We start from the raw sequence: 14,199 nt of genomic DNA on the forward strand, positions 1-14,199 counted from the left end.
GTAGTTTGTAAGGCAGTGTACAGGGGTCAGCAGGGCAGATGATAGGGGTGGCAGGGCAGTGTACAGGGGGGTAGTAGTCTGTAGGGCCGTGTACAGGGGTCAGTAGGGCAGATGATAGGGATGGCAGGCCAGAAGACAGGGGTCTGCTGGGCAGATAATGGAAGGTCAGCTAGGGCAGTGTACAGTAGGGCAGAGGACAGCCCACCCCAGCACCCCCTAGATCTGGCTATGCCAAGATACACAGAAGCCAAAGCGCTCGTGTGCATGAGACCTAAATTCTGAAAATAGTTTAATATAATTTTTTTTTTTTTTTAATATAAATAGATTTTCATCGGTCAGCGGCCGCCATGCTTTCGTTGTTCCCATAATATTTCTTTCTTATCTTCCACTTTCTGCAGACGTTGGTAAAGCCGTCTATTCTCTGTTGTCTCCTCATCTATGAATTCTTATTTTTGCAGCCAAGGATCGTATCCAAACGGGCCCTTCACCTCCAACCTCCTGACCATACCAAAGCAGCGGTCGTCATCGGTCACCCTCACCCCGCACATGGGCACCCGGAGAGCTGGTAGGTGCAGAGGGGGGGGGGGGGTTTGGGAGAGGCGGCATCCATTCAATTGTCCACCCCCTATGGAGATATTTCTACATTCCCACTATGGGCTCCAGTTTATTCCGTGATAACTGTCATTATTTATAGAGGTGATACACCACCCCTCCCCCCCCCCAACAGGGTTTATTTAATTATTAACCCCTTCTTATGGGGTAAGTTACAAAACATAACTACCCAGCAATTCCTGTTTTGCTGTCATGTGGAAAAAACTGCTGCACTGCCCAACCTGGAGACGCCATCTTGTTTTTCATCAGAAGGCTGGCTGAAAAGAGGGGGAGTGGAGGGTTGCCTAGTGAATAAAACTAAAACATAAAAAAAAAAAAAAAAGTTCTGTTTTAACATAACAAATTATTATACACATTGTTTTTAGAGGACACGTTAGGCTTTCTTTTTTTTTTTTAGCAAAATTTTCTTGCAAAAATATTTTATTTTCTATGTAATCTGTAGGCAAAAAGACGTGTTCATAAAAAAAAAATAAAAAAAAAAAATACTATAAATAAAATATTTGCATTTTATTCTATAATTTGTTCTGTTTAAATTTCCATTGTTTTTCTGGTATAATACATGGCAAGTATAAGATAAAAAATCAACCAGCGCTAAAACCAATAAAACAAGTGAAAAAAATTAGTGAAAAAAGTGAAAAAAATGCAGCTAGAATACTATAGGTCAAAATACCAAATCCCACATTACAAAGTAAAAAAGTAACAGTACAGCGCAAATAAATAATAATATAAAAAGTCCATAAAATGAAAAATAGATGAATAATAATAGGTGCAGTGATCAGGAAGAATCCGCTTGTGCAGTGTGTCTTCAATCAATATAACAAGTGACGATGCGATCCCTTCACCATTGAACAAGTTGGACTCTCACCTCTAATAATGGACCCCTGATATATCAGACAGGTCAAAAACACATGTTCCCATCGAGGGTAGATCATAAGATTTCAGCAGACCAAACGGAAGTACTCCCAGGAAAGATCCTCCTCCGTGTCACCAGATCAATATGATTTCATGTATAAATATAAAGAACAAGCAAATCTAGTGCTCTCCGTTGATATAAATTTATTTTAAAAGCAAGTAAAGAGAAATTACACTCACATTTGTAAGCACTGATCTCCAGTGCTGAGTGCAAAGCAGAGACAACGAATACCATGCGTGGTTAGCCTGCGGATGATGTCACGGCGCGAGTCACGTGGTCCGTACGCGTTGCGTCCCAAAGAGTAGGCGGGACTTCATCAGCGGTGACAACTTGACGTCGGACGGCCGCTTTTAAGCCAACACACTGATATTAAGCCAATAAGAAGCAGAGTTGTGCGCAAGGCAAGTGCCAGGGAGGTACGTATCAAACGTGACACCGGAACACAGATCTGCGCACAATAACACTATAAGAGAGAGAGGAAAGATATATATTTAAAAACAATATAGATAAAAAACAAAAAAAAAACAAAACCAGAGGTAAGCGCAAGTATTGCTTACTGAATAGCAACATGCAGCAATCCTCTAGTTATTCCCACATGAACTATGTGAAGAAAAAAAATATATAAAAAAGTATAATTGCCAAAAAAGCAATGCGATAATATGGCACTGAAATAAGGCCACACATGTGTATATCTCATAATCAGTCCAACATTACTGGCAATGAAAAAAATAATAAAATGTAAAGCAACATGGCCGCTGATATCATCAGCAAGCTACACTGATCCACGCATGGGTTAATGCCAAATGATGAAAAATACATAGATATAAAAATACAAAAATAATAATAATCATAAGAGAATATATATATATATATATATACAAAATATATATAAAAAGATATATATAGAAATATATTAATCAGAAAAATATATATATATAAGATTTAAAATTAAAAAAGAAAAAATTATTATTATTATTATCTGTCCGAAATGAAGCAATTCAAATCAAAATCCACGTTCAAGCCTCTCGGGGCGAGAACCCTTGTTTCATGGATCCAATAAGACTCATGTTTACTTAGTTGGCGTATGAAGTTACCTCCACGCCAATGTTTGGTTAATAATACATGGCAAAGCTATTTAAAAAAAATAAAAAATAAAACTTAAAACTTTATTCCAAGTTGACCCCTTCCTTCCCTTCTCCCTTTTAGCTCTTATGTTTCTGATATTTTTCCGGTAAAAAGCATGGCAAAGTTAATTATAAAAAAAATATATATATATATATATATATATATTATATGAATTTTTTTCTAACAAAGCAGGGCAAAGTTATTTAAAAATAAATAAATAATAATAAATAAAAAAAAAATATATATATATATTATGCATTTTTTCTAAATTGACCCCTTCCTTCCCTTCTCCCTTTAGCTCTTATGTTCTATTATGTCTGATATTTTCCCGGTACAAAGCATGGCAAAGTTATTTAAAAAAAATAAAAAATAATATAAATATATATATATATATATATATATATATATATATATATATATATATATATATATATATATATATAAATATATATATATAATATATATATATATATATATATATATATATATATATATATATATATATATATATATATATATATATATATATATTATATGCATTTTTTTCTAATTTGACCCCTTCCTTCCCTTCTCCCTTTAGCTCCTTTTTTTCTGGTATAAAGCTTGTCCAAGTTATTTAAAAATGACATAAGAGATGAATCCCCGAAAACTTTGCTGAAATATCTCTTAGGTGCAAAATCCTTAAATGGTTAAAGTTTATCCAAAGCCAAATAGATTTATTTTTTGGATGGAATGCAGAAGGGTTTTTATTTTTATTTTCTATTGCTGTCTGTGTCCCGGTTAGTGAGAATGACCCCTCCCCCCCCCCCCCCCACCCCCTTTCTCTATTTGTATTGGTGAGCGTTGTCACCGGGACTGTAAGTAATGGAAACCACAAAATATAATGCTCATTAACAGAGCAGCAAGAAAGGGAAATCTTCCAATGGGGTCACCTGTCTGTGATGGAAATTTCCCTCACTTTGTAGCGTTCTCTCACTTCCTGTTGTGTCTTCAGGGCAGGAAGTGAAGGAAAAATCTCACCAATGAGACACAATGAGAAATAATCTGCCTGATTTTAACTTAACTTTTTCTTAACAAAAATGAAAAGTTTTGGCAATACATAAAGTTTGGGGTAAACCTGAACTCTCTCTCTCTCTCTCTCTCTCTCTCTCTATATATCTATATATCTATATATATATATATATATATATATATATATATATATATATATATATATATATATACATATATATACATATATATATATATATATATATATATATGGAATGTAAGAGGTGAAGTCATCTAATAGCGGAAGTCGGGGGTGGCTGTGGGTCCCGGGACTGGCGGAAATGTATTCACCCCCCTACAGGAGTCTGACAAGCGCGCCACTCTCTCTCATCGTTCTCCATCTCGCTGTTTTCCAGGTACTTCTCCCAGCCTGAGCCCAGTGAACTCGCCCAGCCACGCCTCCGCCTTCACCCGATCGCCTATAGAGTTCCCCGACACCGCGGATTTCCTCACCAAACCCAGCGTCACGCTACACAAAGCTATGGGGTATCCGCACACTTCTCAGGATTTCCAGACACAAAACCGACAACCTGCAAGCCATATTTGTAACAGGTATAAAATTATTATTATATTATATAGCTCTGACATATACCGCAGTGCTGTACAGAGATCACTGAGCCAATCACATCAGTCTCTGTACAGAGGAGCTTACACTCTAATGTCCCCTCCCCCCCACAGCCACATCAGTTTCTGTACAGAGGAGCTTACACTCTAATGTCCCCTCCCCCCCACAGTCACATCAGTCTCTGTACAGAGGAGCTTACACTCTAATGTCCCCTCCCCCCCACAGTCACATCAGTTTCTGTACAGAGGAGCTTACACCCTAATGTCTCCTCCCCCACAGTCACATCAGTCTCTGTACTGAGGAGCTTACACTCTAATGTTCCCTCCCCCCACAGTCACATCAGTCTCTGTACAGAGGAGCTTACACTCTAATGTTCCCTCCCCTCACAGTCACATCAGTCTCTGTACAGAGGAGCTTACACTCTAATGTCCCCTCCCCCACAGTCACATCAGTGTCTGTACAGAGGAGCTTACACTCTAATGTCCCCTCCCCCCACAGTCACATCAGTCTCTGTACAGAGGAGCTTACACTCTAATGTCCCCTCCCCCACAGTCACATCAGTCTCTGTACAGAGGAGCTTACACTCTAATGTCCCCTCCCCCACAGTCACATCAGTCTCTGTACAGAGGAGCTTACACTCTAATGTCCCCTCCCCCCACAGTCACATCAGTCTCTGTACAGAGGAGCTTACACTCTAATGTCCCCTCCCCCCACAGTCACATCAGTCTCTGTACAGAGGAGCTTACACTCTAATGTCCCCTCCCCCATAGTCACATCAGTCTCTGTACAGAGGAGCTTACACTCTAATGTCCCCTCCCCCATAGTCACATCAGTCTCTGTACAGAGGAGCTTACACTCTAATGTCCGGGTAGTGATGTACACAGTTGTGGGATCGATGAGATGTTTTGGTGTTTCGATTTGCAGAATTTTGTAGGAAAATTTAGAGAAAACTCTTCCGGACTCGGTGGTGATGGTTTTCGGGTGATTATTGGTTATTGATACGCAGATTTGTGCTGAAGAAAATGTGATTGTGAAATGTAATTTCCTGCAGATTATCCCATCACTGACCTCTCCAGAGATCTGCAGAACATCGCTCCCTCCCCTCCCCCTCCAGACAGATCCATAGTGCGATATTCTGCAGAGGATTTTGCTTCTATAGTGAAGATTCACAATTTGCAGAAAAAAATCGAATCTATAGAAATGTATAAATTGTATCTTCACCCCCCCCCCCCCCCCCCCCGTATACAGAGCCCTTCCCCCACCTTTCTATTTTCTCTTCTCCAGTTGTGGACACAAAATTTTTAAGTCTTTTTCAAGTTCTGAACCGACGGCGGAAACCGCGAGCGCGCAGTCCGGTGCCGAGAGCCAGGCAAGAAAAGCAGGTGAGCATCCCGCCACTTCACTGACTGCCCCCACCCTGATCACACCCCCCTGATACCCCCCCACTCTAATCATACCCCCTCCCCACTCTGATCACACACCCCTGATACCCCCCCCACTCTAATCATACCCCTCTTCTGATCACACCCCCCTGATACCCCCCCACTCTAATCATACCCCCTCCCTACTCTGATCACACCCCCCTGATACCCCCCCACTCTAATCATAAGCCTCTCCCCACTCTGATCACACACCCCTGATACCCCCCTCCCCTGATACCCCCTTCCCTGCTCTAAACACTCCCTGATGCCCCCCTCCCCAATCTGATTACACCCCCCTGATACCCCCCCACTCCGATCACAATCACACCTCCTGATACCCCCCTCCCCACTCTGATCACACCGCCCTGTTACCCCCCTCCCCACTCTGATCTCACACCCCTGATACCCCCCTCCCCACTCTGATCTCACACCCCTGATACCCCCCTCCCCACTCTGATCACACCGTCCTGTTACCCCCCTCCCCACTCTGATCTCACACCCCTGATACCCCCCTCCCCACTCTGATCACACTGCCCTGTTACCCCCCTCCCCACTCTGATCTCACACCCCTGATACCCCCCTCCCCACTCTGATCACACCGCCCTGTTACCCCCCTCCCCACTCTAATCTCACATCCCCGATACCCCCCTCCCCACTCTGATCACACCGCCCTGTTACCCCCCTCCCCACTCTGATCGCACCCCCCTTTCTGATAACACCCCCCAGATACCCCCCCACTCTAATCATACCCCCTTCTGATCACACACCCCCAATCCCCCCACGCTCTGATCACACCCCCAGATACCCCCCCACATTCTGATCACACACCCCTAGATAACCCTTCCACTCTAATCATACGCCTCTCCCCACTCTGATCACACACCCCTGATACCCCTTTCCCTGATACCCTCTTCCCTGCTCTAAACACTCCCTGATACCCCCATCCCCAATCTGATTACACCCCCTGATACCCCCTCCCCAATCTGATTACACCCTCTGATACCCCCCTCCCCACTCTGATCTCACACCCCTTACACCCCCCTCCCCACTCTGATCACACCCCCGTTACCCCCCTTATATTACCCCACCCTAATTGTACCCCCCCACTTTAATTTCCCCCCCCCGACAATCCCCACTCCCCTGATACTCCCCCCACCCCTAATACCCCCCCCACCCCCCTGATACTCCCCCCACCCCCCTGATACTCCCCTGATACCCCCCTCCCAACTCTAATCACACCCCCCTGATGCCCCCTTCCCCGCTCTAATCACACCCCCTGATACCGCAACAGCTGCCCCCCCCCCCCCCCCCCAATCATGCTACGCCACTGCATTACAGTCTATTATTGTTTGATGACAATGTATTATAAGGAAAAGATTTGATTAGAAATGTATCAAAATTTGAATTGAGGAAATCAAACCTTTTCCAAGACTTTTTCTCTTTTTGAAATTTTGAGTTTTGTGTTTCCTGTGAAGGTGAATCCTCCAGCAATCCCGCCGATTCTGTGCACTTAAAGGACAAACTTCAGGATAGCCGAGTCCAGGGAGACCACAGGACGTTATTGGAGGACGACGGACAATACTTGGAGAAAACGCCGACAAACCAGCAGCCTGAGGTACCCGGGCAGAACCCGGACACCAAATGTATAGGCTTCAAGCCAAAGCAGAAGAGGGCGCCCCGTAAGGGTTTAGTTCGTTCAAAAAGTCGCAAAGTTCTTCTAGTAAAATTCCGGCTTCCCGTAAAATAAAATAAGGTGCCGCTTCATTCATTATAATTGAATCCGTATTTCCAGGTTTTCTCTCAGACCCTTCATAAAGTCTCACAAATACCCTTTGATCCTGCCAGAAAAGCCCACCTAATGCGGGGTGACAACGGGGCTGCACTGATCCCGAATGTTTGCACTGTAGCGGGAGGAGAAGATCTTGTGTTCTCCGGCTTATCAACGTCTGGCCTCTATCAATACCTCCAAATTTTAGATGCCACCAGTCCTTGGTACCAGATCTCAGCCCCGATGTAAATTCAAATGTAGCCGAAAAAGGAAGAGAGAGAGGAACCCCAGTGCATTACCATAAATAAAACCCCGTATTTATTAAATATAGTAATACTGAGAAAGGGAAGGATCTTCCACCCCTGTGGACGTCTATGAGGACGAAACGCGTAGGGGTGGGGCTTTGTCACTGAGGTCAGCATGCATGTGTTGGGCAGCATGCCAAGTTTTTATGCTGCTGTGTGCTGTATGTATCCTTCCTCGTGTGAACTGAATGTCATTTTTGGTGACATTTGGGTAGAAACCTGTTATTACAGTCATTTTATCAGATCAGGATTTATGGATTTTGAATAGATTTTGGTTCTGGTAGTAAAAAAAAAAAAAAAAAAAAAACTGAAATGTGTTTTGCTTTAACTTCCCTTCTAATGTAATTATGAGATACTTCTAAAGGAGGTTTATGATGGGCATTAACCATTTACACAATATTACCAAAAGTATTGGGACACCTGCCTTTACACGCACATGGACTTTAATGGCATCCCAGTCTTAGTCCGGAGGGTTGAATATTGAGTTGGCGCTTTGCAGTTATAACATCTTCACCTCTTCTGGGAAGGCCGTCCACAAGGTTTAGGAGATGTGTCTATGGGAATGTTTGACCGTTCTTCCAGAAGAGCATTTGTGAGGTCAGGCACTGATGTTGGATGAGAAGGCCGGGCTCGCAGTCTCCACTCTAATTCATCCCAAAGGTGTTCTATCAGGTTGAGATCAAGACTGTGCAGGACAGTCAAGTTCCTCCACCCCAAACTCGCTCCTCCATGTCTTTATGGACCTTGCTTTGTGCAGTCATATTGAAACAGGAAGAGGCCGTCCCCAAACTGTTCCCACAAAGTTGGGAGCATAAAATTGCCCAAAATGTCTTGGTGTGCTGACGCCTTAAGAGTTCCCTTCACTGGAACAAAGGGGCCAAGCCCAACCCCTGAAAAACAACCCCCCGAACCATAATCTCCCCTCCCCCCCACACTATAATCCCCCCACACCATGATCCCCCCCCACGCCATAATCCCCCCCCTTACACCATTATCCCCCCACACCATAATCCCCCTCCTCCCACGCTATTATCCTCCCTACACCATTATCCCCCCCCACACACACCATTACCCCCCCCACACCTTAATCCCCCCTACACCTTTATCCCCCCCCCACACACACCATTATCCCCCCCCACACCTTTATCCCCCCTACACCTTTATCCCCCCTACACCTTTATCCCCCCTATACCTTTATCCCCCCTACACCTTTATCCCCCCTACACCTTACAGCATTATCCCCCCCTTACACCATTATCCCCCCCCCACACCATTATCCCCCCCGCACCATTATCCCCCCCACACCATAATCCCCCTCCTCCCACACCATTATCCCCCCCACACCATTACCCCCCCCCCCACACCATAATCCCCCCTCCTCCCACACCATAATCCCCCTCCTCCCACACCATTATCCTCCTCCCACACCATTATCCCCCCCACACCATTACCCCCCCACACCATAATCCCCCTCCTCCCACACCATAATCCCCCTCCTCCCACACCATAATCCCCCTCCTCCCACACCATAATCCCCCTCCTCCCACAGCATTATCCCCCTCCTCCCACACCATAATCCCCCTCCTCCCACACCATAATCCCCCTCCTCCCACACCATAATCCCCCTCCTCCCACACCATTATCCTCCTCCCACACCATTATCCTCCTCCCACACCATTATCCCCCCCCCACACCATTATCCCCCCCAGACCATTATCCCCCCCCACACCATTATCCCCCCCCACACCATTATCCCCCCCCACACCATTATCCCCCCCCACACCATTATCCCTCCCCTACACCATTATCCCTCCCCTACACCATTATCCCCCCCTACACCATTATCCCCCCCCCTACACCATTATCCCCCCCCCTACACCATTATCCCCCCCTACACCATTATCCCCCCTACACCATTATCCCCCCCCCCCTACACCATTATCCCCCCCCCTACACCATTATCCCCCCCCCTACACCATTATCCCTCCCCTACACCATTATCCCCCCTACACCATTATCCCTCCCCTACACCATTATCCCCCCTACACCATTATCCCTCCCCTACACCGTTATCCCCCCCCCTACACCGTTATCCCCCCTACACCATTATCCACCCCCCCTACACCATTATCCCCCCCCCCCACACCATAATTCTCCCCCCCCCCCCTCCACCAAATGATTTGGACCAGTGCACAAAGCAAGGTCCATAGAGACATGGAGGAGCGAGTCCTTTAGTAACCCCCGAGAGATGGTTGTGTGTGAAAATCCCAGAAATACTCAGACCAGCCTGTGTGGCACCAACAACCAACCAACCAACCAACCAACCAACCAACCACCTCAATCCCCTCTCTTCCCCCAATCCTGATGTTCAATTTGAAATTCAGCAAGTCGTTTTCACCACATCTAGATGCCGAAATGCATTGATTTGCTGCCATTTGATTGTCTGATTAGCAGTTTGTGTTACCGAGCGATTGAACAGGTGTGCCCAATAAAGTGTCCGGTGAGTGTAAAGCGCCGAGTATCGCTCTGTATGTGATTATTACGGAAACGATCGTTTCTCTTCATCACCTGGTTGGAATGTTGGAACTCGCAGGTCACAGCAGATTATTTTTCCTTTTGTCGTTAGATTGAGGAGGAAACGTCTCTGGATCTGCTCATCGAGGATCAGGACTCCTTACTGGAGAAGTTGGACAATTGGAATTTTCCGATCTTCAATCTGATGGAGAAGACGGGAGGGAAGTGCGGGAGGATCCTGAGCCAGGTGAGAGCCGCCAATTGGGGTGTAACGCCGCCCGGATATTGCCGCCGGCGGCCATTGCTGGTGACCCGTTTCCGAAGTTAGGGGCCTTCCGCAGGGTTCGTGATGATTCTTTTGATTGCTGAGCAGTTGAATAATAAAGAATTGTTTTTTGTAGTATTTATACAGTGCCTTGAAAAAGTATTCATACCCCCCGACATTCCCCACATTTTGTTACAACTAAACCATAAATGTATTTTATTGGGATTTTATGTGATGGACCAACACAAAGTGTCACATAATTGTGAAGTGGAAGGAAAATGATAAATGATACAAATAAATATGTGAAAAGTGTGGGGGAGGGGCATTTGTATGGCGCCCCCCGGAGTCAATACTTTGTAGAACCCCTTTTCTCTACAAGTCTTTTTGGGGGTGTCTCTACCAGCTTTGCCCATCTAGAGAGGACATTTCTGCCCATTCTTCTTCTTTGTAAAATATCTCAAGCTCTGTCAGATTGGATGGAGAGCGTCTGTGATCAGCAATTTTCAAGTCTGGCCACAGATTCTCAATGGGATTTAGGTCTGGACTGTGACTGGGCCATTCTAACACATGAATATGCTTTGATGTAAACCATTCCATTGTAGCTCTGGCTGGATGTTTCGGGTCGTTGTCCTGCTGGAAGGGGAACCTCCGCCCCGGTCTCAAGTCTTCTGCCGACTCTAACAGGTTTTCTTCTAAGATTGTCCTGTATTTGTCTCCATCCATCTTCCCATCAACTCTGACCAGCTTCCCTGTCCCTGCTGAAGAAAACCATCCCCACCACATGATGCTGCCACCACCATGTCTCACAGTGGGGATGGTGTGTTCGGGGGATGGGCAGTGTTAGTTTTCCCCACACATAGCGTTTGGCTTTTAGGCCATAAAGTAGAATTTTGGTCTCCTCTGACCAGATCACCTTCTTCCACATGTTTGCTGCCCCTCCCCCACATGGCTTCTCACAAACTACAAACAGGACTTCTTATGACTTTCTTTCTCCAATGTCTTTCTTCTTGTCACTCTTCCATAAAGGGCAGATTTGTGGAGAGACGACTAATAGTTGTCCTGTGGACAGATTCTCCCCCCTGAGCTGTGGATCTCTGCAGCTCCTCCAGAGTCACCATGGACCTCTTGGCTCTTCTCTGATGAATGCTCTCCTTGCCCGGCCCAGTCAGTTTAGGTGGACGGCCATGTCTTGGTAGGTTTGCAGTTGTGCCCATACTCTTTCCATTTTCCAATGATGGATTGAACAGAGCTCCGTGAGATGTTCAAAGCTTGGGAGATTTTATTATAACCTAACCCTGCTTTATACTTCTCCACAACTTTATCCCTGACCTGCCTGGTGTGTTCCTTGGCCTTCATGATGCTGTTTGTTCACGAAGGCTGGCCATACATGGGTCGAATTTCGAAAGAATTTTTCTTTTTAAAATCAGAAAATTCATGCAATTTGTGATCGGATGGCGCCACCATTGATTTCGAAATTCGGCAAACCAAGCCTTCAAGTTCACCTCATGTTGCTATAGAAAAGAATTTTCGTGGCCCGGGAATCTTCTTTTTCTTTCCGGGAATTTTCTTTTCTTGCACATGCGCATTTCTTTTTTTCGCATTTACATTTCTCGCTACGATTCTCCCATCATTGATTAGAAAATCGTTTGTTTTTTGAAAAAATTTTCGACATGTTCCGATTACTCAAATTTTATTGCCGCACAAAAAAAAAAAAGGCCGTTGCTGCCGCCCCACAAATGGTGCGAAATACGAACGAAAATTCTTAGATAAGATTTTTGAAAGAAAATTCTTTCGAAATTTCGACCCGTGTATGGCCTGCTTAAAGAGGAAGTAAACCCTGATGGGTGTTACTTCCTCTTTAATTCCCTGCAAAGGCAAAGCATAATGGACTACTATGCATCGCATCGCATCGCATCGCATAGTAGTCCATTATGTGTCACTTACCTGACACAGGAGCCAGCGAAGTCACCGCTGTCCCCTGTAGTCCGGCGCATCCATCTTCTCGGTGGGTCTCGCTGCTCTGCGGCTATCATTCGGAAAAGCCCCGATGAGGTCACTCCCGCGCATGCGCAAGGGAGCCGCCACGCGCGGCATCCTCGTCATTGACGGTGCCGCGCTCAGTGCGCCTGCGCGCCGCTGTCTTTCGGCAAACATCTCCTAAACCGTGTAGGTTTAGGAGATATTTCTTGGACCTACAGGTAAGCCTTAATCTAGGCCTTAATCTAGGCTTTACCTGTAGGTCAAAGTGTGTTGTAAGGGTTTACAACCACTTTAGGCTCGGTTCACACAGGGGGCGACGCGAGGCGACACGACTTGCCGCGCCGCGACCTGACAAGTCGCCCCCGTTCTGTACTACGGAACCGTTCTGAGAGGAGCGACTCGAGTCGCTCCGACTTAGAAAAAAGGTTCCTGTACTACTTTTGGGCGACCTCGGGCGACTTGCATTGACTTCTATACAGAAGTCATTTGCAAGTCGCCGCTGAGGTCGCGGCGCTGCAAGTCGTGTCACCTCGCATCGCCCCCCTGTGTGAACCGAGCCTTAAGGTTCTCTAACCAACTTTCGAGGGCTTCACAGAACAGCCGTGTTTGTTCTGAGATTAAATGACACACAGGTGGGCTCTGTTTACTACCCTGTTTCTCCGAAAATAAGACTTAGCGTAATTGTCGGTGATGGCTGCAATATAAGTCCTGCCCCCCAAATAAGCCCTACCCTGAAAATAAGACCTACAAGGACTTTAACTAGGGCTTATTTGGGGGGTAGGGCTTATATTGCAGCCATCACCGACAATCACACTAGGTGTTATTTTCGGGGAAACAGAGTAATTAGGTGACTTCTGAAGGCAATTGGTTCCTCTAGATTTTAGTTAGGGGTATCAGAGTAAAGGGGGCGCCATACAAATCCCCCCCCCCCCCACACTTTTCACATATTTATTTGTATCATTTATCATTTTCCTTCCACTTCACAATTATGTGGCACTTTGTGTTGGTCCATCACATAAAATCCCAATAACATTTTTGGTTGTAACATGAGAAAATGTGGGAAATTTCAAGGGGTATGAATACTTTTTCCAGGCCCTGTATGTTACCTTTATATATACAATGTGTGGATTATTTTCACATATTCACCATCACAGTGCGGACTATAATATATTCACTGATGTTTTCCCATATCGATTGTTTAGAGTGTTTAGGATGAATCTGTAGTCTGTATACCGTCCTCTTCATTGTCTCCGGTCTTATTTATCGCGGCGTATTTTATATATATATATGATATTTATCGCTTGCGACGGTCATTTTCGGTCTTGTATTTTGGTGACGCCGCGCTATTCTTTACTTCCTCGCGCTGTGCGTTGTCTTCTCTCCTGCAGCCTATTTCATTTATTTAACTATTGAGCAGCTCGTTAATTCATTACCCAGCTCGCTAATTTACTACACGGCTCGTTAATTCACTGCGCACCTCGTTAATATAGCGAACAGCTCGTTGTTTGTTTAACTGCTTATTTATATATATTTATATACTGTACAGCAAATCCCATTTATTGATAAAAGGCTCATTTCTTTACTATAAAGCCTCATACACGCCATCGGATTCTCCGACGGGAATTGCGCGCTGACGGGCTATCGGCGGTAAAATCCGACCGTGTGTGTGTGTGTGTGTGTG

The 14,199-nt window shown here is 45.3% G+C and overlaps 1 protein-coding gene across 1 annotated transcript in view; it reads left to right on the plus strand.

Annotated features, from left to right (window-relative positions):
- PDE3B (phosphodiesterase 3B) overlaps positions 1 to 14,199 on the plus strand; it is a 140,151-nt gene that overhangs the window by 73,346 nt on the left and 52,606 nt on the right. Inside the window, 5 exon segments of the mRNA XM_077453679.1 lie at positions 459 to 565; positions 4,057 to 4,252; positions 5,550 to 5,647; positions 7,162 to 7,301; positions 10,386 to 10,520. Coding sequence (XP_077309805.1) covers positions 459 to 565; positions 4,057 to 4,252; positions 5,550 to 5,647; positions 7,162 to 7,301; positions 10,386 to 10,520 — 676 coding nt within the window.

The sequence above is a fragment of the Lithobates pipiens genome, unplaced genomic scaffold (genome assembly GCF_037356315.1).
Source record: "Lithobates pipiens isolate NorthernLeopardFrog02 unplaced genomic scaffold, aLitPip1_a1.2 Scaffold_24, whole genome shotgun sequence".
Taxonomy (NCBI): Eukaryota; Metazoa; Chordata; class Amphibia; order Anura; family Ranidae; genus Lithobates; species Lithobates pipiens.